The sequence below is a fragment of the Grampus griseus genome (assembly GCF_964374135.1).
Source record: "Grampus griseus genome assembly, chromosome: 15".
Classification (NCBI taxonomy): domain Eukaryota; kingdom Metazoa; phylum Chordata; class Mammalia; order Artiodactyla; family Delphinidae; genus Grampus; species Grampus griseus.
In genome coordinates, this window is record NC_139009.1 from 73546840 (window position 1) to 73573751 (window position 26912).

At 37.4% G+C, this 26912-nt stretch overlaps 1 protein-coding gene across 1 annotated transcript in view; it reads left to right on the plus strand.

Annotated features, from left to right (window-relative positions):
• The window catches only part of DNAH6 (dynein axonemal heavy chain 6), a gene marked incomplete at both ends in the record, with an annotated part of 289518 nt that overhangs the window by 29643 nt on the left and 232963 nt on the right, over positions 1-26912 (plus strand). The window contains 4 exons of the mRNA XM_082672762.1: positions 16297-16564; positions 23673-23807; positions 23900-24020; positions 24694-24811. Coding sequence (XP_082528888.1) covers positions 16297-16564; positions 23673-23807; positions 23900-24020; positions 24694-24811 — 642 coding nt within the window. The remainder of the gene's footprint in view (positions 1-16296; positions 16565-23672; positions 23808-23899; positions 24021-24693; positions 24812-26912) is intronic.

The following is a 26912-nucleotide window of genomic DNA, read 5'->3' on the forward strand; positions in this document are numbered from 1 at the left end:
ACTTTCTGGACAGTTTTTATCATAAATAGGTGTTGAATTTTGTTGAAAGCTTTCTCTGAATCTATTGAGATGATCATGTGGTTTTTCCCTTTCAATTTGTTAATGTGGTGTATCACATTGATTGATTTGCATATATTGAAGAATCCTTGCATTCCTGGGATAAAACCCAGTTGATCATAGTGTATGATCCTTTAAATGTGCTGTTGGATTTTGTTTGCTAGTATTTTGTTGAGGATTTTTGCATCTATGTTCATCAGTGATATTGGCCTGTAGTTTTCTTTCTTTGTGACATCTTTTTCTGGTTTTGGTATCAGAGTGATGGTGGCCTCGTAGCATAAGTTTGTGCGTGTTCCTCCCTCTGCTGTATTCTGGAAAGGTTTGAGAAAGATAGGTGTTAGCGCTTCTCTAAGTGTTTGATAGAATTCGCCTGTGGAGCCATCTGGTCTTGGGCTTTTGTTTGTTGGAAGATTTTTAATCACAGTTTCAATTTCAGTGCTTGTGGTTGGTCTATTCATATATTTTATTTCTTCCTGGTTCAGTCTTGGAAGGTTGTGCATTTCTAAGAATTTGTCCATTTCTTTCAGGTTGTCCATTTTATTGGCATATAGTTGCTTGTAGTAATCTCTCATGATCCTTTGTATTTCTGCAGTGTCAGTTGTTACTTCTCATTTTTCATTTCTAATTCTATTGATTTGAGTCTTCTCCCTTTTTTTCTTGACAAGTCTGGCTAATGGTTTATCAACTTTGTTTATCCTCTCAAAGAACCAACTTTTAGTTTTACTGATCTTTGCTATCGTTTCCTTCATTTCTGTTTCATTTATTTCTGATCTGATCTTTATCATTTCTTTCCTTCTGCTAACTTTGGGGTTTTTTGTTCTTTCTCTAACTGCTTTAGGTGTAAGGTTAGATTGTATTGCTATAAACTTCCCTCTTAGAACTGCTTTTGCTGCATCCCATAGGTTTTCGGTCATTGTGTTTTCATTGTCATTTGTTTCTAGGTATTTTTTGGTTACCTCTTTGATTTCTTCAGTGATCTCTTGGTTATTAAGTAGTGTATTGTTTAGCCTCCATGTGTTTGTATTTCTTACAGATTTTTTCCTGTAATTGATATCTAGTCTCATAGTGTTGTGGTTGTAAACGATGCTTGATATGATTTCAGTTTTCTTAAACTTATCAAGGCTTAATCTGTGACCCAAGATATGATCTACCCTGGAGAATGTTCCATGAGCAGTTGAGAAGAATGTGTATTCTGTTGTTTTTGGATGAAATGTCCTATAAATATCAATTAAGTCCATCTTCTGTAACATATCATTTAAAGCTTGTGTTTCCTTCTTTATTTTCATTTTGGATGATCTATCCATTGGTGAAAGTGGGGTGTTAAAGTCCCCTATGATGATTGTGTTACTGTCGACTTCCTCTTTTATGGCTGCTAGTGTTTGTCTTATGTATTGAGGTGCTCCTATGTTGGGTGCATAAATATTTACAATTGTTATATCTTCTTGTTGGATTGATCCCTGATCACTATGTAGTGTCCTTCTTTGTCTCTTGTAATAGTCTTTGTTTTAAAGTCTATTTTGTCTGATATGAGAATTGCTACTCCAGCTTTCTTTTGATTTTTATTTGCATGGAATATCTTTTTCCATCCCCTCACTTTCAGTCTGTATGTGTCCCTAGGTCTGAAGTGGGTCTCTTGTAGACACCATATATATGGGTCTTTTTCTGGTATCCATTCAGCCAGTCTATGTCTTTTGGTTGGAGCATTTAATCCATTTACATTTAAGGCAATTATTGATATGTATGTGCTTATTACCATTTTCTTAATTGTTTTGGGTTTGTTATTGTAGGACTTTTCCTTCTCTTGTGTTTCCTGCCTAGAGAAGTTCCTTTAGCATTTGTTGTAAAGCTGGTTTGGTGGTGCTGCATTCTCTTAGCTTTTGCTTGTGTAAAGCTTTTAATTTCTCTGTAAAATGTGAATGAGATCCTTGCTGGGTAGAGTAATCTTGGTTGTAGTATTTTCTCCATCATCACGTTAAATGTGTCCTGCCAATCCCTTCTGGCTTGCAGAGTTTCTTCTGAAAGATCAGCTGTTAACCTTATGGGGATTCCCTTATATGTTATTTGTTGTTTTTCCCTTGCTGCTTTTAATATTTGTTGTTTGTATTTAATTTTTGATAGTTTGATTAATATGTATCTTGGTGTGTTTCTCCTTGGATTTATCCTATATGGGACTGTCTGTCCTTCCTGGGCTTGATTAACTATTTCCTTTCCCATATTAGGGACATTTTCAACTATAATCTCTTCAAATATATTCTCAGTCCCTTTCTTTTTCTCTTCTTCTTCTGGGACCCCTATAATTCGAATGTTGATGCATTTAATGTTGTCCCAGAGGTCTCTGAGACTGTCCTCAATTCTTTTCATTCTTTTTTCTTTATTCTCCTCTGCAGTAGTTATTTCCACTATTTTATCTTCCAGGTCACTTATCCGTTCTTCTGCCTCAGTTATTCTGCTATTGATCCCTTCTAGAGAATATTTAATTTCATTTATTGTGTTGTTCATCACTGTTTGTTTGCTGTTTAGTTCGTCTAGGTCTTTGTTAAACGTTTCTTGTATTTTCTTCATTCTATTTCCAAGATTTTGGATGTCTTTACTAACAGCATTCTGAATTCTTTTTCAGGTAGACCACCTATTTCCTCTTCATTTGTTAGGTCTGGTGGGTTTTTGCCTTGCTCTTTTATCTGCTGTGTTTCTCTGTCTTCTCATTTTGCTTAACTTACTGTTTTTTGGGGTCTCCTTTTGCAGGCTTCAGGTTCATAGTTTCCATTGTTTTTGGTGTCTGTCCCCAGTGGCTAAGGTTGTTGCAGTGGGTTGTGTAGGCTTCCTGGTGGAGGAGACTAGTGCCTGCATTCTGGTCAATGAGGCTGGATCTTGTCTTTCTGGTGGGCAGGTCCACGTCTAGTGGTGTGTTTTGCGGTGTCTGTGGCCTTATTATGATTTTAGGAGCCTCTGTGCTAATGGATGGGGTTGTGTTCCTGTCTTGCTAGTTGTTTGGCATAGGGTGTCCTGCACTGTAGCTTGCTGGTCATTGAGTGGAGCTGGGTCTTGGCATTAAGATGGAGATCTCTGGGCGATTTTTGCCGTTTGATGTTACGTGGAGTTGGGAGTCTCTTGTGGACCAGTGTCCTGAACTTGGCTCTCCCAAGAGCCTGTCCGCCACATGGCTCAGAATAAAAGGGAGAAAAAAAAGAAAGAAAGAAAGAAGAAGATAAAATAAAATAATATGAAGTAAAGTAAAATAAAGTTATTAAAATAAAGTTTTAAAAATAATTATTAAGAAAAAAAATTTAAGTAATAATAAAAAAAAGACAGATTGAACCCTAGGACAAATGGTAAAAGCAAAGCTATACAGACAAAATCACACACAGAAGCACACACATACACACTCACAAAAAGAGAAAAATGGAAAAAAAATATATATATCATTGCTCCCAAAGTCCACCTCCTCATTTTGGGATGATTCGTTGTCAATTCAGGTATTCCACAGATGCAGCGTACATCAAGTTGATTGTGGAGATTTAATCCACTGCTCCTGAAGCTGCTGGGAGAAATTTCCCTTTCTCTTCTTTATTCGCACAGCTTCCGGGGTTCAGCTTTGTATTTGGACCCGCCTCTGCTTGTAGGTCGCCAGAGGGCATCTGTTCTTCACTCAGACAGGACGGGGTTAAAGGAGCAGCTGATTTGGGGGCTCAGGTTCACTCAGGCCGGGCGGAGGGAGGGTTACAGATGCAGGGCGAGCCTGCGGGGGCAGAGGCCGGCATGGCGTTGCACCAGCTTGAGGCACGCCATGCGTTCTCCCAGGAAAATTGTCCCTAGATCACAGGACACTGGCAGTGGCAGGCTGCACAGGTTCCCGGGAGGGGAGGTGTGGATAGTGACCTGTGCTTGCCCACACGCTTCTTGGTGGCGGCAGCAGCAGCCTTAGCGTCTCATGCCCGTCTCTGTGGTTGGCGCTGATAGCCGCGTCTCACGCCTGTCTCTGGAGCTCCTTTAAGTGGTGCTCTTAATCTCCTCTCCTTGCGCCCCAGGAAACAAAGAGGCAAGAAAAAGTCTCTTGTCTCTTTGGCAGCTCCAGACTTTTTCCTGGACTCCCTCCCATCTAGCCGTGGTGCTTTAGCCCCCTTCAGGTTGTGTTCCCGCAGCCAACCCCATTCCTCTCCCTGGGATTCGACCGAAGCCCTAGCCTCAGCTCCCAGGCCCCACCCATCCCGGCGGGTGAGCAGACAAGCCTCTCGGGCTGGTGAGTGCCGGTCGGCACCGATCCTCTGTGCGGGAATCTCTCCACTTTGCCCTTCGTACCCCTGTTGCTGCGCTCTCCTCCACGGCTCCAAAGCTTCCCCCCTTCGCCACCTGCAGTCTCCACCCGCGAAGGGGCTTCCTATTGGTGGAAAACGTTCCTCCTTCGCAGCTTGTCTGCTGATGGGTGGGGTTGTGGGTTCCCGTCTTGCTAGTTGTTTGGAGTGAGGCTTCCAGCACTGGAGCCTGCAGGCAGTTGGGTGGAGTGGGTCTTGGTGTTAAGATGGAGACCTCCAGGAGAGCTCTCGCCAATGAATGTTCCCTGGGGCTGGGGATTCTCTGGTGGTCCAATGTCCTGGACTTGGTGCTCCCACCCCAGAGGCTCAGGCCCAACCCCTGGCTGGGGAACCAAGACCTTGCAAGCCACCTGGTGTGGAGAAAAAGAAAAAAAAAGAGAGGGGGGAAGAAAAAAAACGGACAAACAAAACCCAAGAAAAAAAGCAAAGACCCAAACAAACAAACAACAACAAAAAAAAGGAAAAGAAAACAGACAAACAAAACCCAAGAAAAAAGGCAAAGACCCAAACAAACAACAACAATAAAAAAAGGAAAAGAAAACAAACAAACAAAACCCAAGACAAATGGTAAAAGAAAAACCAAACAAACCAGAAACAAAGCGAATAGAGAAACACACACAGAAAAATCAGTGGTGGGCTGTCCAGGCTCCCAGGTGGGCAGTGACCTGTGATCCTCAGGTGGCAGCGGTGGCAGCAGTAGCCCAACAGGATATTTTTATGGATTGTATACAAGGTGGGCAACCAGAGAAGTGCCCAGGTTGACTTTAATGATCGCTTTGACTGAGCAAGGGAAAGGGGTGAGATGCTATTAAGTAAGACACAGAAGACTGGATGGAACAGATTCTTCAGGGAAAAATAGGAGTTTGGATTTGGACATACTAATCTGGGGATGGCAAAGACAGAAGAGAATCAGGGTGGTTGATGAAAAGAGAATTGGGGTCAAGAGTGGGGACTTTTCTTAAGATAAGAGAAATAGCTTGTTTTTTTTTAAGATAGGAGAATTAACATATAATGGAATTTAAAGCTATTTGATGTAAAAAATATTCCTTTAATAGTATTGTTATTCCACAACTACCTTACTACTTCTTTTTCTAGTTTTTTATAAGTTTTGAAGAAGAGGTTATGGATCTTTAACCGTGACTCAGAAAAAAATGGTTTATTTGCTCATTTTTACAAACACTTCTTGATTAATGTGTGAAATGTTTTCATAGCTTCCTCTTATTTAAAAAATATTCGATAACCCAGACATCAAGGAGTGCCATTTGTGATATTAATTCCCCGTTATGAAAGGAGTAAGATTTTGCCAAACAAAATGGATTCTCATCTATTTACTAGCACAACACAAAGTATTGAAGATGAGTATGGAAATGGTGCTTCTGTTTGATTCAGGAAATTAATTGTCTTTCTAGACTAATGAACACTTCTACTAAGGGAAGTGAGTTGATGTTTTATACTTTTTTGGACTGGCACTAATGATGCTTGTTAGTAATATGCAAGATCTCATTTAAGAAGATGTTGGAATCACGGTTTGTTATTTTATCACGTTTTAGGATGGAGGTTAAATTTTCCGCCCAGCCCCAATTCCAAATATTGTAAATCTTATGAGGAAAGACAATTATTTGGATGCCATACAGTTGGAAGCAGCTAAATTGGAAGTTAAAAGTAGTAAATACTGGATCAATGAGATAAGGACACATTATACCAAACTTCTTTTAAAAGTAATGCGATAAAATATAATGTCATCCCATAATTTTTTAAGTGTAGTAAAATACATTAAATGTGCAGTTCTACAATGTTTATCTCTACTGTGGTCCCTCTAAGTGAGAAAATAGTTACATTTACCAAGTTCATTCTAAAGAATAAATTTAGTGGTATGTGTTAGGCATAACAGTTTTGAAGCTTCTTCTTCAAGGAGATGTGTAAATATTTTAGAATATTACCCCGGTAAGCATACAACTGTACACTGCAGATTACCTTGTCCAGCAAGAAGGCATAATGGTGACTCTGGTCAGGTCTGGGGCAAATTAGAGGAAACTAGGTAAAGGATTAGGAACTAGAGAGGTCAGGAAGGGAAAAGAGAACACAGATCAAGAGAAAATAATTCTATTTTGTTAGGACTTTGACCTTGAACAAGAGTGATTGTAATTGAGGTGTAGCCATGAAGTATGGGGGATGGCTGTTGGTTAGAAAGTTTGGTTATATACCCACTTTGTGAGAGGACACCAAAGCAAATCATCACATTTTAAATATCATAAAAGATGATGATTTACTTGTATTTACTACGTTCCAGGCAAAGTGCATACATGAATATACATGTATATATATACATATGTTTTTTAATTCTCACAATAATACTATAAGATAGATACATTTATTACCTCTGTTTTACAGATAAGACACAAAATGGTTAAGTACCTTGCCCCAGGTTGTACGATAAATAAATGACAGTGTGGCTTCTGAATGTATGTTCTTAATTTCTCTGCTCTACTGCCCTGTCAAGATGAAACTTGGTGGTGTCCACGAGACCTCCATGAGACTCAGAGTTTACTTGAAAGAATGTCTTCACTAGCCCCCCAAAAGTGGTGGAAGCCATGGAAACATTTTCTATCATTTCCAAACCTAGCACTATAATCTGCCTCTCATATAAGCCTATTGATTTTTCCAGAACAAATGCAAAATAATGCTTTCTTCCCAATAGAAAATTGATGAATAAAAGTGGAACTGAGATCCCAACTAGAAATCATTCAAAGTTGCACTCTCATCGTGAAAAAAAAAAAAGAAAAAAGGAAAAAAGACATGTCATACTATTACTGAGACACCTATAGAAAGATATGCTCAGAGAGGAAACAATAAGTTATAAGGTAAACACAGTTTATGTTATTTAAAAAAAGGTTAGAAATTAGGCAACATAATTAGAATTATCTCATATTGGATTTATTAACCACAATAATTTTCCTGTTCTTTTGCCTAAATATCTCATTAGTATGAAAGTGTTATCAAATCAATCAGTAGTACCAAGCAAGCTATATCAACACTTTACTGAAAGATATCCACCCTCCCGGGTAAAGGGTTGGAACTTTTAAAGGCATGTGCAAGAACAAAATATGAAACCAAATTCCATTTTTTGGTTAGCATCTGATCAAGAAGCTCAAGAAGCTAAGAATGCAAGAATACACAATTAATATCTAACGTCAAAATGACTCACTATCGCAGAATTGCAGTTTTACCAGCCTGTGTGGAAATTATTTATTCTATTTGGAGCCAGAAAAACAAAGGAAATCAATAATACCACTAGATCCACATGTTACATAACAGAGATGACCAAATCCAGGACGTTATTAAAATTTTATTGCATATTGATGGATGTACAGATATTAATAACTGCTAGATAATAGCACTAGCATCCTTGAAGTGAAGTGTTTGAAGAACTTTGTTCTGTGGAGCAAAAAAGCTACTGGGGTTGAAATATCAAAGGCAAATGAGATATTATGGAAATACTTCTTGAAAATGTATTTTCCATTTAGAGTTTATTCTGATAATCCTGAGATTAAAATACATAATACAGTATTTTATTCACAAAAGACTCCCATATGTAAATGTTTCTCTGCAGTTATGGATTCCAAATTAAATAATATTATCAAAATTGTAACTATAATAAAATCCAATCCACCACCTGACCTTCTGTTTTTAAGCTTTCTACAAAGATATGTGAGCTGAACACCATTATTTGTTGTTTCAGACTTAAATGCCTAAGTGATCCAAAGGAAGAATTTTGTCAAGAATTGGAAAATATTTTGCAAATGATTCAACTTTGTAGATTTAGTGAAGGATAGTTTTTGGTTTTACAGCTAGGTTACTTTGACATTTGAGTACCTGAATGAACTTAATAAAAAATATAAGAGCTGCCTGAAAATATATTAACACATACTGACAAAGATTAGGAATTCAAAGCAAAATTTCAACTTCAGAAAAGTGAAATTTAAAATGGCTGTCTCGTGATTTTTTAGTCATTGTTGAGAATTTAAATCTAAGGAAAAATTAGTAAGTCAAACAAGCGTAACATCTGTGTTTGAGAGAAAGTGTCACCATTGTTTCTAAGGTACTTGATATGGAAATGTTTGGGTTTTAAATCAATTTGTATTATCATAAGAAATTTCGACACCGCATTTATCAAAGCAAGAAAAGGAAAAGCTGTTAGAATTAAAGAATGATGGTACCTCTGGCACATAATTTCAAAAGAACAAGTGATACAAATTCTAGTCAGTGGAAAAGGAAGTTTCCATTCATCAGAGACAGAGCAATAAATCATCATCTGCCATTTGCTGTCTCCCACGTCTATGAAGTGTATTCCTTAGCAGTGGCAACTTTAAGAATTTGAACAGACCATTCATCATGTCTTGATTAGAAATGCAGTAGCTACTTCAAAAATTTATAGTCATAGCTGTGGTTGTTTATGAGCTAGACTTTATTTGGAAGTTTTATAATATTCAGTATTGAATATTTCCCTGAATATTTTGTTTTATTTTTCTTATTATAATTAATGTCTTCACCAGTGTGCCTTATAAAATGTTATCACTGTACAGGTGTGTTGGAACATGTAAAGTTTGGGAAGCATTGCTTCAGAGCAGGGGTTCCCAACCCCCGGGCCGCGGACCAATACTGGACCAGTATTGGTCCATGGCCTGTTAGGAACCATGCCACACAGCAGGAGGTGCGTGGCGGACAAGCAAGCGAAGCTTCATCTGCCGCTCCCCATCGCTGACATTACCTCCTGAACCAACCCCCACACACACACCATCCATGGAAAAGTCGTCTTCCACGAAACCGGTCCCTGGTGCCAAAAAGGTTGGGGACTGTTGCTTTAGAGGATTGTAGAACAGTTTTCTCCGCATGAGAATCTGGCCTTTGGTTAACTCTGAAGCTCTGTTCCCCTGGTAACTTAATACAAGTAGAATGTCAGTTGTTTCTAGGCAACACTGCTTATGATAAAAATGACCCCTGTTTGGTAAATTATATCTGCATTGAGAGGAACTATAAATGAATTATAAATACCTGAAGGGGAGTCATAGCTTTGGACTTCCCATAGTGCGGCAGTTCTTTTTCTGGGCATGTCTCTGCAGGAACCCTAAAATGTATGCTTATAGTTATTGCAAGAAATATTGGCTCCTCTTAAGCCAGGGTGATTTGCACACCCACGCAATATGGATCTCATGTCCTTGCATCTGAGTTGTCACCTGGGGAGGGGATAGCTCGGGAGTGGCTATTGAATTGTTGCAAGGGGTCCCATGGAAAAGCAAAGACTGATGCTGCCTGGAAGGCAAGAAGTAGTTCCTGTTCTAGCCTTCTAGGTAGAGGGCTGCCAGATATAGTCTATGAAAGTCTAATGAGCATGACCATTTAGTCGAATTGAAGGAGACCCTCTGGTAGGGCAATGTGTAAATATTTCTTTTTCATACTCCTGAAAAAGGAGCCACTGTGATGTCTGACCATTCCCTCCCTAGTACATGAGGGACTTTTTTCCCATATCTATGGAACCTCTCATCTCACTATTGTTTTAATTGTGTATGTCAATATTTTGCTATTTCTTGTTTTGGTCACTGAAATATAAACTTGTTCATATTGGTAAGGAACCGTGGGTGCCTCATAAGGCCATAGTGGGATACCAAGTCTTTACAATGAAATGGATGAGTCCTGCAACTCAATATTACAAATAACAACTCTTAGTTTGTGCCAAATATTGTTCCAAATTCTTTATATAATTAATCTTCATAGCAACTCTACAAGGTGGGTAGTATTGATATGTCCATTTTACAAATGAGGAAACTAAGGCAGAGTTGAGAAATTTGGCAAAGTTCATATACCTAGTGAATTGTGGGACTGGGATTCAAACCCAAGTAGTTAAACTTCAGAACCCAAGCTCTCATGCATTATGCCTAATGTACTCATCCTCAGAATAACAACTACTCCTGACATTTGTGTCACACATTCTGTGCTAGGCATTGTGCTGCGTGCTTTCTGTACATTAATCTTATTTCATCCTGAAAAAAAGCCCCAGTAAAAAGGTATCCTGTATAGTTGAAAGATGAGGAAATTGAGGTAGAGATATACTAAGGACTTTGCTATTTGATAGTGTTTTGTGATTTGCAGACAGGAAATTCAGAATAATGTCTGATGCTCCATCTTTCAATTCTATGATTTAATCTTCTGTGCAATTTCAATTTTAAAATCATTAGAAATCAATGTACAACAGAGTCCTCCTAAATCCTGAGCATCTTTAGGGTCCGAGAAAAGCCAAGAAAGAGGACACAATGTCTCCTCTACCTAAGTGTTTCCCAGTGTGTATTTCCTGGATCATAAGACCTAAGTGATATTAACAGGTGGATAGTAAAAAGACATGTTTTATGATCATGTAAATTTGAGAAACATCAAGTTAAATCACTGATTCTCACTCTGGAAGACTTTTTGCCCCCTGGGAGACATTTGGCAACGTCCAGAGAGATTTTTGGTTGTTACAACTGGAAAGAGTGGTGCTGCTGGTATGGAGTGGGAAAAGAACAGGGATGCTGCTAAACAGCTGACGGTTCCCAGGATGGTCCCACACAGTGAAGAATTATCGGGCCCCAAATGTCAGTAGTGCTGAGATTGATAAACCTTGGGTTAAATATGATAATTATGCATTTCTGTCCTGTATAACCAAAGAACCTTTTCTTGTGGGATATCTGTTGGGATTAGGGTTCTATGAAATATGGTTATGTGATTTGGGCTGTTAGGACTATAAAAATGTCCAACTGGGTTCAGGCCATATTACTTTCTAAGTGATCAAGTTGGTTCTCAACTAGTTTCTAAGCCTGTTATGCTAAAATAATTTTTTAGGCAGCTTTTTAAATTTCAGACTAAAGCTGTTCTGTCCTTTCAGCTAGATCACATATTTAGCAGCCTAGAACAGAAAACACAGGTAAATGCCAGCTTGAAACTTTCTCAAGTGAAAGCATTCTAGTTTCCATGTGAGGTCATAATTATAAAAAAACTCTATAATGAGGCATATATGTTATGTAATCAGGAACATATCATTTTGAAGCCACATTATCAGAAACCTCCCCAGGTTGCTTAACACAATGACATTTTTCTTGGGCTAGTCCATGAAGAAATTTCAATCAAGTCAAATGTCAGTCAGCAAGTGGAAACACTACAGGTCCTTAGTATTTTCACTTGGATCATCCATCACTTGGATCATCGGATTGTCTCCCTACCCTTCCTTCAGACACACACACACACACACACAGGCACCATTTTGGACCTATGACAATTTAGTGGGTGATTACTTCATTTTATACAGAAATTTGAAGAACCTAGAGCAGTGGTTCTCAGCCTTGGGTGCTAGAATCACCCAGGCCCCACCCCCAGAGTTTTATTTAATTGGTTTGTGGTGGAGCCCAAGCAACATCATTTCTTTAAAACTCATCAAATGTTCCCAATATTCAACCAGAGTTGTAGGCCATGGACCTAGAGCAATTGTTCTCCAGCAAGCCCTAAAGGACTTGCAAAAACATAGATTGTTAACCCCCAAGTTTCTAATTCAGTAGGTCTTGAGGGGGCCTCCGAATTTGCAATCCCCACATGAGGTTGATGCTGCCATTCCAAGGACCATATATTGAGAACCACTGACCCTAGAGCACTCTCTTATTGAAGAAACTTCCGTTTCCTCTTACTTACCATTTTGTTTAATTTTCTAGGTGAAAAGGAGTTACTTATCAGATATTTTACCATTTCTGGTTAATCAAACCAGAAGCAAACCAAGCCATTTCTCTTCTCCAGTTCAGGTTAGATCTAGATGCATACTGAATCATGACATTGACCATAATCAAACAGATTGAGGTTTACAAAAGTAAAACTCAGGAAATAGCTAACTTCTTTCCAGGCACTTGTTTGTTTCCCTTTGTCCAATAAATATGTTCAAATCATAATGACTAAAACTGTGTAATAATGAAAATAATGAGACAACTTAAATTTGCATAGGGCCACGTGAGGTCATCTAATTCAACCCAGTACCTTATAGCAGGTAAGGAATCACTCTCTTGTTTGTAGAAATCAGGATGGGAGAAGGGAACAGGGTGGACAAAGACATATGTATTCATTCTAGCACAGCCTAAGCTGGAAACCAGCCTGACAGTTGAAAAGGGCAGTGTGTGCACAGAGAAGGAACTAATATGAGACAGGAGGAGGGTGCCACAAACACCCAGCAGAATGATTTGGATTTAATGATATAAGCAATAGGCTGTTCAGAGTTCTTGAGCAGAAGGGTCTCATGAGACAAACCATGCTTCTGCAGTCTTAGTCCAGTGGATCAGTTTAAAAATTAACAGATGCATTTTCCATCACTGCAAGATGTAACAACAGATAGAGATGCTGTTTGAAATAACAACTCACATTGAGATCTTATTGTTTTAGAAAAATTAAGAATTAATTCCAAGAGGAGAAATCATGTTTTTTAGGCCCCCAGTAGATTTCCTTTGAGTTTTATCTGAAATCGACAAGAACAGGACAATTGATGACCTACCACAATCAGCCATGCAATTCTCTCCACGTGACACATCCTTTTAGACATTAATAGAAGCCTTGAGTCTAAGTTTCATTTCAGATGGACAGAGACAGTTTCTACGGCAAAACAATTTGACAAGGGATTCCATGATTCTACACTGAGCAGCAAGAAAACGCTACAGATATTTTTTTTCCAGTAAAGCATAGTTAAGTGGAATTTTATTCAAGACATTCTTCTCAGTCTGATTAACTTGCCAAGGATCTCTGTTTAGTTAATTGGGTCATAAAGTCATCTTCTTTATCAGCAAAGTAGGAATTTTAGAGCACAGCAATTGAGAAAGTTAAGTTCTCTTTTTACATCTTAAAGGAAGACTAATTTTTCTGGTTATTTCCTCAAAGAAAGGCCTTTACGGTACAAACATCCAAAGGAGACAGCTGAGGGAATTCCCTGGCGGTCCAGTGGTTAGGACTCCGTGGTTTCATTGCCAAGGGCCCAGGTTTGATCCCGGGTTGGGGAACTATCCCTCAAGCTGCACAGTGCCAAAAAAAAAAAAGAAAAAAATAATAACAAAGGAGGCAGCTGAAGTTTGAGGCTGAATTCTGAATGCCAAGAGGTGCTGAAAAGGCAGCCATCACTTAGGAGTAGTGGATCAACTCCTGGAACAGCTGAGCACTGAGGTTTGTAGTGTGAGGAATGAAGCACAGGAATCCAAGGAGTATATTTAGGGTTCAACCCCTTGGGAACAAACTGCAAAGTCTAAGGAAAATAGGATTCCAGAGAACTGGGCATAGGCCTTCTTAATTTTTGCAAAGATTTCCGTGACCCCACTGCCCCTTCTGCCTACCAACTGGATTGGGCTAGAAGGAAACCCCTGCTGATCTTCAAGAGAAGCATTTCATTAGAGTAGTGAGGAACAAGCCTAGTTTTCAGAAACTTTAAGAAGGAATGGATGGGGAGGATATGGCCATCATAAAGGAAGTTTAAGAGAAGGAAGAAGACAGGGGATTCTAAGTTAAATGGCAGCAGGGTTGAGAAAAAACTTTCTTTAAACTAAAGGGAAGCTTTCTACAAGTTAAAGAGAAGTTCTGCATATTTTTAGATGCAGAGGAAAAGTAGCCAAATGCCAGGAGAGGTAGAAAAAAGTGCTATGAAACCTCTCCACCTCTGTCTGGGTGAAATCCTGAGAGATACACTCAAGGGGATAAAACACAGTGAAGGTGTGAGATTTTCAAGTTGAAGGTACAAGAGAGAACTCACCTTGTCCCCACCATGTTTTCGTTGTTGTTTATTTGCTTTCAAAAAAAGTTCAGTGGTTACAAACATTATTGTGTATCAGAATCACGCAGGGAACTTGTTAAGCTAGAATCTTTGAGTCTCATACATAGAGATTCTGATTCTGTGTTGGACCCAGAAATCTGGATTCTTAAGCACCCCAAGTGATTTTGATGCTGATGATCCAATCTTTCAAAAAGACTCTCATGTGGGCTTCCCTGGTGTCGCAGTGGTTGAGAGTCCGCCTGCCAATGCAGGGGACACGGGTTCGTGCCCCAGTCCGGGAGGATCCCACATGCCGCGGAGCGGCTGGGCCCGTGAGCCATGGCCGCTGAGCCTGCGCGTCCGGAGCCTGTGCTCCGCAACGGGAGAGGCCACAACAGTGAGAGACCCGCGTACCGCAAAAAAAAAAAAAAAAAAAAAAAAAAAAAGACTCTCATGTGTTCGTCTGTCCTGTGCAGAGTAGAGATGTGTAGTAGAGGAAAAGGCTTAGTGGTTTGAGAATGAGAATCTTGAATAGGTAGGAAAATGTAAATAAAAAGGATTTCTTAGTGGTACTGAGCACCAATAAGTTAAAATTCAGTATCATGGACCACATCTGCTACCTTCTAGAAGGGCCTTTAGTAGCAGATAGATTCACACAGGGTGAGTTTTCTAGACACACACCAGGGCCACAGTGAGGTGTTTGTTCTTGCTTTTAGGTTGGTTTGATGATTGATGTTAATGAAACATGTGAAGTTAATTACAGTTTCAAAGACAAGTTGAAATCTCCCACTTTGTAGAGAATCACCTGAAGAATGTCCTAATTATATCTTAAGCTGTTGACAAAGAAAAAAGGAAAAACATTTTAAACATTTTCCATACACCTCACCAGCAACAGGTAATACCTGGCATTTTCCCAGATGTTTCTGGCATGAGTCAACCAGAACACAGACAAAGAGTCCGGCAGTGGCATCCGTTAGGAGCTAAGCAAGTTGAAGTTCTTCTGTTATGGCACTGAATTGGGAGAGCGGCCTTTGAGACTCCCCACTCCACAGCACCATCGGCTCCCCCAGTTCCCTTGTGTGCTCACTTGAACAGCTCTTGCTTTGAGTTTGCTTTCATTCTGGTCCTGTATGCCCTAATTTTAAAAATATTTTTCTTACTCAGTGTTATTAAGACAAAAATAGAGTTAAAACCTAAAAATGATTTTTGCCAATGGTTCGTCATTTTTTGATTAACAGACCCAAAGCATATGAGATTTTGTTCCAACCCCTTAAAAAAAATTTATCATGCATACGTATGTAAATTTGTTTACATACAGCAATTTCAGGGATTTCACAGATGACCTGAAGGCTGTGCTCAAGGGCCATGAACTCCAGGTTCAGAATGCAGAGTTAAGGACTGTAAGAGAAAATAGACGTGGGAAACAGTTGATTTTCACTGGAGTGTTCCCGTCTAAGTTCTTATTTTAAGAAGTTTTAGAGAATCAGCCCTTTCTATTCTCATTCCTTTGTTTCCCATTCCTATTCTTGCTCCTGTTTTTATCCCGTTCTTGCTTTTCTTCTTTACTTGATCAATTTCTTATTATGGATGAGGTTGAAGAATACCCTTGATGAAATAAACAATTTCTTGTTAACGATTATTTTGATATGTGATAAACTGGACATTTTTAAGCTTAATCTGGGTTTTGACTCTAATCTTATCTAGTTCATTTTTTCTTGTTTTGATCTTTCTCATAATTCTGCCAATATTGGGTAGTGTAAAACTCTTTTACACTATTATTATTGAATAGTTTCTGAAGAATCAAAGATAAATAAAAACTTATTTCCATGTAGCGTTCATAAAAATCCATAATTGATTTGTTTTTGTAAAAATCACATTACTGAAACTATCAAGCATATTGCCACAGTTGTGAAATCCTTAAGAGCTATAATAAGTCCAACTGTTGTTAAAAAGCAGCTCCCTTTTCTCGAGTAATTTATTCAATCTAAAAGTAGTCTGTTAGAATATTTTTAATTTTTAAATAATACTTGTTTTCCAGAAATGTTATATCTTTTTAAAACAGAACAGTAATGCAATTGCTTAATTTTGTGTTGAATACTATATTCACTTGCCCCAATTTTTATTTGTTCAAAGGGTTGTGAGTTATGAGAACATCAGTAAAAATGACTACTATACTATTAGCAAAAATGCAGTAACACATGTTTATAATGATGACATTGAATTTATCGAAATTGATCGATGGGAACAAGAATATCTATATCACAGAGAACTCACTAAGATTCCCGTATTTTCACTTTTCCGGAAATGGAAGGCTTTTAACGTGTGGAAGAAGAATGTCCGCTCTAAAAAAATCAGTGGATGTCGAGAATCTCTACAAAAAGATCTGTTCATTGTTAACCAAGTATGTATTTATTAATCATATTTTAAAAGAATTACTCACAGAAAAACAAAGTATTCGTATAGACTGTCCCTGAAATAGAAGATTTCATCTTTCAAGAGAATTGACAATTTTCATTCTGTTTGTCACTTAAAAGTCTGGTAATCTAGTGTATTTCTACATCTTTTTTTTTTTTTTTTTTTTACATCTTTATTGGAGTATAATTGCTTTACAGTGTTGTGTTAGTTTCTGCTGTATAACAAAGTGAATCAGCTATATGTATACATATATCCCCATATCCCCTCCCTCTTGCATCTCCCTCCCACCCTCCCTATCCCACCCTTCTAGATGGTCACATAGTACCAAGCTGATCTCCCTGTGCTATGCAGCTGCTTCCCACTAGCTATCTATTTTACATTTGGTAGTGTATATATGTCAGTGCTACTCTCTCACTTTGTCCCAGCTTACCCTTCCCCCCCCTCCACCGTGTCCTCAAGTCCATTCTCTACGTCTGCATCTTTATTCTTCTACATTTTAACTAGGGTTGCAAAACACTAAAGTATGACAAGAGAGTTGCATAGGTCCCCTTTATTTAGAAGCAGCTTCAGAGGTTTGGATTCATGACCCCCTTTCTTGTTGATCAGGAAAGTTGTGTATCCTTTTGAACAGAGCAGGCCAGCAAGCCCTATTACTAATTCTCATTTTTGAGACACTCTGGACTTTATGGTCCAAAATAATTTGGGGGCTTGTTTTCATGGCCCAATAACTCCCAATGTCTCATACATTTTCTTCTATCATGGATTCAGACAGTAGGGAAATTTTAAATATTTACTTTGGAGGAGGGGATTATCATGGAAAAAGAATTATTAAAGGGTAAGTGGCCACATTTAAAATCTGTACTCACTCCTTGAACTTCGACTTGCGGCAGAAGTTTTCTATTTGGCCCCTGGGAATGAGCTGTAACCACCATTACTGTCATGCTCAGTGTCCTCAGCTGTCTATTTTGTGAGACTGGGTCACCTCCCTCTCACATCAGAAGCTTCAAGTTTGCTTTTTACTGGTCATTTTGTTCACTTTGCATATGGTAATCTGAAAGATCATTATCAAGACATCAGTCACACAATAAAGGAACATTCAAGGAATATGGCTCATATAGGTGTTAGTGCAAAACAGATATGTAAGATGTACCATCTCAGGTCCTCCATCCCATCAAGCGTTCTGGGTTGTGGAAAAGATTCTAATCCTTCTTGACATTGAACTCAACCCCTAGACCTCTAATTTCACTAAGGATCTATCAAGAATTTGAACCTATTTTACTACCTTTTTACCACCTTTCATCTTTTACCTTGTCTTGGACACTATACATTTCATAACTTTATTCCTAGGTAAGTAAAACAGTTCCTCTTGCATTTAACCTGTATCAATTCGTAAGGCTTTTCCTCTTTTTTTAATGTGCTGAGAATTGTCATTCTCTCTGCTCACTATTCATACCAATAGTGCTTTGACCTTGACAATATTTTCTCTTTAATGTAGCCCAAGCAGACTAGAAAGTTCTCATCATTTTAATCTTAGGTTGACGTAACTAATTGAGCCATTGTGTTGGTTTAAATATCTATTAGATGCTATCATTATCCACACACTTACCACTAGTCTTTTATTTACAGTGAGTTAATTAAGGGGGTTGATTCTTTTAGACTATGTTGAAGGGATAAATGTGGAGCTGTCCTTGAAATTTTTCTATTTATGATTATTTTTAGTAAGCAACCTTATTGGCATCTGTGCCCACATTTCCTAATAACAACTTTATTGAAGTATGATTCATACAATTCATTCTTTTAAAGTATACAATTGAATGGTTTTAATATATTCATAGAATTGATCAACCATCACCACAGTCTATTTTAGAACATTCCCACCATTCCAAAAAGAGTGATCAGCATCACTCTCCATTTCTCCCCAATGCCCCCAGACCACCCCCTGCCCCAGCTCTGGACAACCACTAGTCTATGACTTTTCTCTCTTGATGTGCCTAATCTATTTCATATAAATTCATTTCATATAAATAGAACCATACAGTATGTGGTCCTTTGTGACTGGCTTTTTTACTTAGCATAATATTTTGAAGGTCCATCTATGTTGTAGCATGACATTTCTTTTTATTGGTCAATAATATTCACTTGTATACATATATATGTTTTATTTATCCATCCACCTATTGATGGATATTGGCGTTATTCCACTTTTTGGCTTTATTATGAATAAAGCTGCTATGAATATTTGTGTACAAGTTTTAGTCTAGACATATGTTTTTATTTCTTTGGGAGTGGAATTGCTAGGTCATTAGTAACTCTGTGTTTAACATTTTGAGGAACTGCAAAACAGTTTTCCAAAGCCACTGCACAATTTTACATTACCACCAATAGCATATGAAGGCTTCAGTTTCTCCATATTCTCACCATTACATCTGCATTTTTCATTATAGCTTTTCTTACTGGTTGTGAAGTGGCATTTCATTGTTGTTTTGATTTCTATTACCCTGATGACTAATGATGGTGAGCATCTTTTCATGTGCCTTTTGGCCATTTGTATATCTTATCTGGAGAACTGTCTATTCAGATACTTTGCCCATTTTTAATTAAGTTACCTGTATTTTACTATTGAGTTGTAAGAATTCTTTATATATTCTGGATACAAATCCCTTATCAGATATATGATTTGCAAAACTTTTCTCCCATTTTATGGGCCTTTGCACTTTCATGATCGTGTCCTTTGAAGCATAAAAGTTCTTAATTTTGATGATGTCTGTTTTGTCCATTTTTTTCTTTTGCTGCTTGTGTTTTTGGTATAAAAATCTATTGCTTCATCTCAGGTCACAAAAATTTAGTCTTATATTTTCTTCTAATAGTTCTATAGTTTTAACTCTTACATTTAGTTCTTCAATCCACCTCAAGTTAATTTTTGCTGATGGCGTGAGGTATGGGTTCACCTTCATCCTTTTGCTTGTGGCTGTCCAGTTGTCCCAGCACCATTTGTTGCAAAGACTATTCTTTCCGCCTTGAATTGTCCTGACACCCTTGTCAGCAACTGCCTGTAAATATGAGGATTTCTGCACTTTCAATTTTTTTCTGTTGATCTATATCTATCCTTATGCCAGTACCACACTATCTTGAGTACTGTAGTTTAGTAGTAAATTTTGAAATTAGGAAGTGTGACTTCCCTGGGCCTCTTGAATTTCCACATGAATTTTAAGATCAGTTTGTCAATTTCTGCAAGGAAGCCAGTTGGGATTTTGATAGGGAATGCTTTAAATCTGTAGATCAATTTAGGAAATATTGCCATTTTAACAGCATTAACTTTTCTAGTCTATGAACATATAATCCTTTTCCATTTATTTAGGTGTTCTTCAATTTCTTTCAAAAATGTTTTGTAGTTTTCAGAGTATATATTTTACATTTCTTTTGTCAAATTTATCCCCAAATATTTTATTCTTTTTGATACTATTATAAATGGAATTGTTTTCTTAAATTTCATTTTGGATTTTTCACTTTATATATGTAGAATATATATTTATTAGAGAGTATATATGTGTATTCTATACATATATGTGTATTCAATGCACATATATATTCTACAATACATATAAAGAATATATCTAAAGGATATATGTATAAATGTATATAAAGAGTGTGTGTGTATATATATATATATATACACATATTCTATATAGCAATACAATTGACTTTTTTTCTTTAACATCTTTATTGGATATAATTGCTTTACAATGGTGTGTTAGTTTCTCCTTTATAACAAAGTAAATCAGTTATACATATACATATGTTACCATATCTCTTCCCTCTTGCATCTCCCTCCCTCCCACCCTCCCTATCCCACCCCTCTAGGTGGTCACAAACCACCTAGCTGATATCCCTGTGCTATGTGGCTGCTTCCCACTAGCTATCTATTTTACGTTTGGTAGTGTATATATGTCCATGCCACTCTCGCACTTTGTCACAGCTTACCCTTCCCCCTCCCCATTTCCTCAAGTCCATGCTCTAGTAGGTCTGTGTCTTTATTCCCGTCTTACCCCTAGGTACTTCATGACCTTTTTTTTTTTTTCTTAGACTCCATATATATGGGTTAGCATACGGTATTTGTTTTTCTCTTTCTGACTTACTTCACTCTGTGTGACAGACTCTAGGTCCATCCACCTCACTACAAATAACTCAATTTTGTTTCTTTTTATGGCTGAGTAATATTCCATTGTATATATGTGCCACATCTTCTTTATCCATTCATCTGTTGATGGACACTTAGGTTGCTTCCATGTCCTGGCTATTGTAAATAGAGCTGCAATGAACATTTTGGTACATGACTCTTTTTGAATTATGGTTTTCTCAGGGTATATGCCCAGTAGTGGGATTGCTGGGTCATATGGTAGTTCTATTTGTAGTTTTTTAAGGAATCTCCATACTTTTCTCCATAGTGGCTGTATCAATTTACATTCCCACCAACAGTGCAAGAGGATTCCCTTTTCTCCACACCCTCTGCAGCATTTATTGTTTCTAGATTTTTTGATGATGGCCATTCTGAACAGTGTGAGATGATATCTCATTGTAGTTTTGATTTGCATTTCTCTAATGATTAATGATGTTGAGCATTCTTTCATGCGTTTGTTGGCAATCTGTATATCTTCTTTGGAGAAATGTCTATTTAGGTCTTCTGCCCATTTTTGGATTGGGTTGTTTGTTTTTTTGTTATTGAGCTGCATGAGCTGCTTGTAAATTTTGGAGATTAACCCTTTGTCAGTTGCTTCATTTGCAAATATTTTTGCCCATTCTGAGGGTTGCCTGTTGTCTTGTTTATGGTTTCCTTTGCTGTGCAAAAGCTTTTAAGTTTCCTTAGGTCCCATTTGTTTATTTTTGTTTTATTTCCATTTCTCTAGGAGGTGGGTCAAAAAGGATCTTGCTGTGATTTATGTCATAGAGCGTTCTGCCTATATTTTCCTCTAAGAGTTTGATAGTTTCTGGCCTTACATTTAGGTCTTTAATCCATTTTGAGTTTATTTTTGTGTATGGTGTTAGGGAGTGTTCTAATTTCATACTTTTACATGTAGCTGTCCACTTTTCCCAGCACCAGTTATTGAAGAGGCTGTCTTTTCTCCACTGTATATTCTTGCCTCCTTTATCAAAGATAAGGTGACCATATGATGTGTGTGGGCTTATCTCTGGGCTTTCTATCCTGTTCCATTTATCTATATTTCTGTTTTTGTGCCAGTACCATACTGTCTTGATTACTGTAGCTTTGTAGTATAGTCTGAAGTCAGGGATCTAAATGATATATGTATAAATGTATATAAATAGTGTATATATATATATGTATACATATTCTATATAGCAATATAATTGACTTTTGTATATTGAGCCTGTTTCCTGAAACCTTGCAGAATTTATTATTGACTCTAGTAGCTTGATTGTTTTGTATGTGCTTGTGTTTCAATTAATTAATTAATTTAATTTTTATTGAGGTATAGTTGATGTATAATATATATCTCAGGTGTACAACATAGTGAATTTTTAAAGATTATATTCCCTTTGTACTTATTATAAAATATTGAAATAATGCTAATGCTTATCACTTTCAATGGGCACTCTTGATATACCAGCCTAAGAATGAACCATCTAACCCAGATTCCATCGGAAATTTGCAAACAGCAGAAATAATGATGGGAGAAATAAACAAAACACCTTCAGTCTCTCTTACATTCACAACAGCTTTCACGTTTGTCCTTTATGCTGACAGCCAGATATTTAGGTTAGGCCAAAGTAATTTCTTAGATTATATATATTTTTTCTTCCTCCAAATTCCCACTGTCAAACTCTAACTTTTTGGCAGACCATCAATACCAGTTTTGCTGTCCACCTGGATCCTAGCTATGTATCCCTTTACTAATAGAACTTATATTTTTTGGCTCAAGGACTTTTTCTCCAGAGTACACTGGACTTTCTTGCTTTCACTGCCACATTTCAATTACAGACTCATTCCTACTCATGTACTCATGTTAATTTATTTAGTATCTTATCTCAATTGGGAGGCATAGCCTCTAAACTTCTGCTTCTTTTTTTTTAAATTAAGTATAGTTGATTTACAATATTATATTTTTGCTTCATTTTTATCATGAAAATTTCTCCATGAGATGAATCTTAAGGGCTATATGACTTCCTAGATGTTTTGTCACATAAATCTCTTCATTGAGGACTCTACTAATTTTAACTTCCCCTTACTTGTACTTAAAAAAAATAATTAAAGCACTATTTCATGTTGATCTGAATGACTATTGGTTGTCCTATTTTGGAAACTCCTAGAAAAGAGTCCAAGAGTGTGCTATATATAACACTTAAACCAGTGTCACATATAAATAAATTTAAGTTAACTTTAAAAAAATATAATGTTATTGTTCCTCCTTTGATTAGATTAGAAGTGAGGGTGAATGACCTAGAAACAATCTTGGAACATGTGCCTTCAAAGCCACCACCCTAAAACCCTGATTTATGATGATGGCATAGAGGAAGATTAAATTATATTATGTGACATTATTCCACAAATACTTCCACTCATTCTGCCAGCCCACATTGCAAGGTAGACTCTTAATAGTGACTGTTACCCACTGAAATTTTAAAGTTAAAATTTGTCTTTGTTCTATATCATAACCTCTTAGATCAATAGATAGGCCCATCCATTATCCATTATCATTATCATGGTGACTGGACATTGTAAAGTCCTAAGGCAACACTAAGAATCTTTTAATAGCTGTTAGCCAAACCTAGTGAAATTTAAGATATTTCCCCATCCTCTGTTACTTGCCCTCAATTTCATGGTTAAAAGACATGTATTCAAAATGAAAAGAAAGGACTTCAGACAAATTAAATCTGATAATTCAAAGAATACTTTCAGAACAAAATTTCAGAAGTGTTCCTTTTCAATGTACGCACTTTGTAGCTGTAGCTGAAATTAACATATAGAGCTATTTATTTTCCTTAATTACCATTCTTGCTTTCCCAATATTTTTATACTTCTAAAAGGCAAAGGTTTTTTTTTTTTTACTAAATAATGATAAATTTCTATTTTCATTTAGTATTTGCGACCAGCTCTCCTTAAAATAAATGAATTGTGTTATCAATTGAGTTTTATGGGACTTTGTTATATTGAAAAATATCACACTTACACCCTGCAAGAATTTAAAGTTGCACAAGCCGTATGGCTAGAGGAGGTGAGGAACTTTGTCTACAAGTTTCAAGAATTTTTTTTTCCCTATTACTGATACTTTGGTACCACTAATGATACATATTTATCAACGTCTAGGTGACAGGGCGCCTAGAAGAATTTCGAAACGAGGCCAAAGAAGTGGTCAGAAAGGCTTGTCGAGTTGCTCTGTGTGCTGCAGGATTTATGCCTGATGACTGTGCATATGAACTTATTGAGGGTATGAAAGGGAAAGAACTCCAACAGATCAGAAGTGGTGGCTTTCCGAAATGTTAACTCGTTTTCATTCCACTTTTCTATTTTAAATAAGGACCCTATTTTTCAATTCTTCCAATCTTTGCTTGATAGATTATAAATTCAATGTATATTGTAGAAGGGGATAAAACAGTAAGTACCACAACTTCCTTGCATTACCCTTGCTTGTGTATAGTATTTCTAAACTGGTTACAGGACCTTTATTTCACAAGCATTTTATAGTGGACTCAGGGCCTCTCTGCTTAAACGTACGTCCAACCTACTAGTACAGACAATAGGTTTGTTAAAATTAAGGGACTGGATGGATCTCAGAACTGGCCCCAGCTGGTAGGGACTCTAAAGGATAATTTTATGCAGGCAGAAAAGGAGGGTAAATGTGTTCCTGGAAAGAGGTGGCACGGGACAGAAATCAGATCCTGTTAAAGAAGATGTTAGTAAGCTGTCTAGAGGCTTTTGTTAAGTTGAAATCCTTTGATGAGGAATTTGTTTGGATAACTGGGCTGTTTTCTGGAGTCTGAAATAGCTCATGAACCAAAGCATTTTGTCATTTTTGAATTTTACTTGTCTCTTAATCCATATTGAAAGAAATGGAGTTTTTACACAAGAATTCTTGTCTTTGTGTCTTCTGTTGTTCTTAGGTCACTGTAAAATGCCAGAAAGCGGAAGTCTCATTGAGTTGCCTACTTCTGGAGACTCCAAGAAAATGACATACACAGAGCAGGCCAGCAAAAGGCATCACTGCATGAGGCTAACATGGTAAATTGTTATTCTTTCTTTCAAGAAAAACTAGAGCATCCATCCTTCTCAAGTTTCATTAAAGTTAAAGCCATCATCACAGGATTCACTAGTGACAAGGGATTTGGAGGACACAGTAACCTGAATGCAGGCTCCAGAAGCCTGCCCTTCCAGCTGCCACCTAGCAAAGCAGCCAGAGAAGGTGGAGGGCATGTCCAAGGCCAAGAGCTCCTCTTTGATCACTAAGGCTTTGTTTCCCTCTAGCCCAGCCAGGAGCACTGGGCAGGCTGTAGTAAGGAGAAGTCAGGCACACAGAGATTTGTGGGCCTCCTGGAGTGGATCTGGAGGGTCAGCTCCACCTGTCTGGTCCCTAAAGAGCTACAGGCAGCTGCGTGGCCACACAAAGTTCCACCCTCTTCCTAAGGCAGGTTGCCACGGAGAGACCAGGGAAGAAAATCCACCTTCCAGGATCTCACCAGGACCTTCCACCTGCTTACCCAACTGGGTCTTGCCATTGTCCCAGAGTTTGGATTCCACGTCATTCTAAAACCTCATCACTGCAACTAACTCTTGCAAACAAAATCACCAAACATTATCTGAAGAGTTGTATGTGGCACTAGAAAACACTGATGACTGTTACTCCGTGCTCACTAACTTGGTCCACATTTTACAACCATTTAATAAATCTTAATTGTGCCCCAGTTTATATGTGAGATAATCTGGTAGTAATGTCTGTATTGCAACAGAAGGCAGTGAAGCAGTCCTGAGGCCACTATCATAGGCTAGAGGCCCCTCAGGCTCCACTTAAGCAGCATAAAAAGTTATTTCAAATGCCTTGCTGACTCAGTTTACATTCTAAGCCCTCAAGTAGGGAAACATTAAATTTTCATCTTTGGGTTAGCAATTGCTGTCAAACAACATTTATTCAATAGCAAAGATTTTATTACCATTAGAATGTAAGTCACAGACATATGCTTACTGATTTCTTCTTTAAAGCATCTTTAAAAAAAATCTTATGGCCCCTAATGAGCTATGTGTTTTTTTCATAACTATATTGCTCATTAAATATCCTACTGAATGGTTAGAATGCCTAGCTAAATTGATGCTATATATTTGAGTATATTTGTGTTTTAAAGTGAAGAGTGTCTAAGAACAACTGTTCTGGACAATTAATCTCTGATATTGTAATATAAATGGAAAGTCAAAGAGAAATTATGATATTTAAAATTTTAAATATTTGCATTAGAGTCACTTTCAAAAATAGGTAGTAAGTATAGAAAATTGAAGCAGTATTGTTTTTCTTTTTTTTATATTTCAATACTTTAATCTACAGTTACAGTATTTCACTTTTGTCAATTATTTGTTCCAATAATGCCCTTTAAGACATTTTGTTTTCTCTCCAAGAAATGATACAGTTCAAGATCATGTAGCTGTCATGTCTCTAATCTCCTTAACCTATGCTTTTTCGCTTTTCTTTGTCTTTCATGGTAGTGAGATTTTTGAAGAATACAGGCCAGTTGTTTTTTCAGATGTTCCTCAATTTGGATTTACCTACTAAAAACAGTTAGGATTTGTTTGCCGTTTTTCCCCCTAGACAGAGAGCATATAGTGAAAGTACTTGGATTACTCTCTGCCCTGCTCAGTTTGGTTATGTTGCACATTTGAAATACAGTTAATTGGATTGATTTGGTTTGTTTGCATTTACTTTAATGTTGTTTTCCCCCATCCTTGTTGGTTTACTTTTATTTTACTGAATATGTAGAATATCAGGATGACTTCAAAACTCAAAACTATACCAAAAGGCATTACTCAGAGATGTGTTCAGTCCCCTCTCTTTATATCCAGCTCTAGGCAACCAAGATCTGATTTCCTTCCCTATAGTTTTTGCCTTTTCCAAAATGTCATATGAACAGATCTATATAATATATAGTCTCTTGTGTCTTTTACTTAGCATGCTTTCGAGATTCATCCATATTCCGTATCAGGAGTTCATCCTTTTTTAGGTATTAATTTCTTTGTTTCTTGCCATAACTTGGTAGATGCTGTCATCCTCATTTTACAGATGACAAAACGATGCACAGATTAGTTAAATAAGCCCAGGTTCGTACAGGGAGAGTAGAGC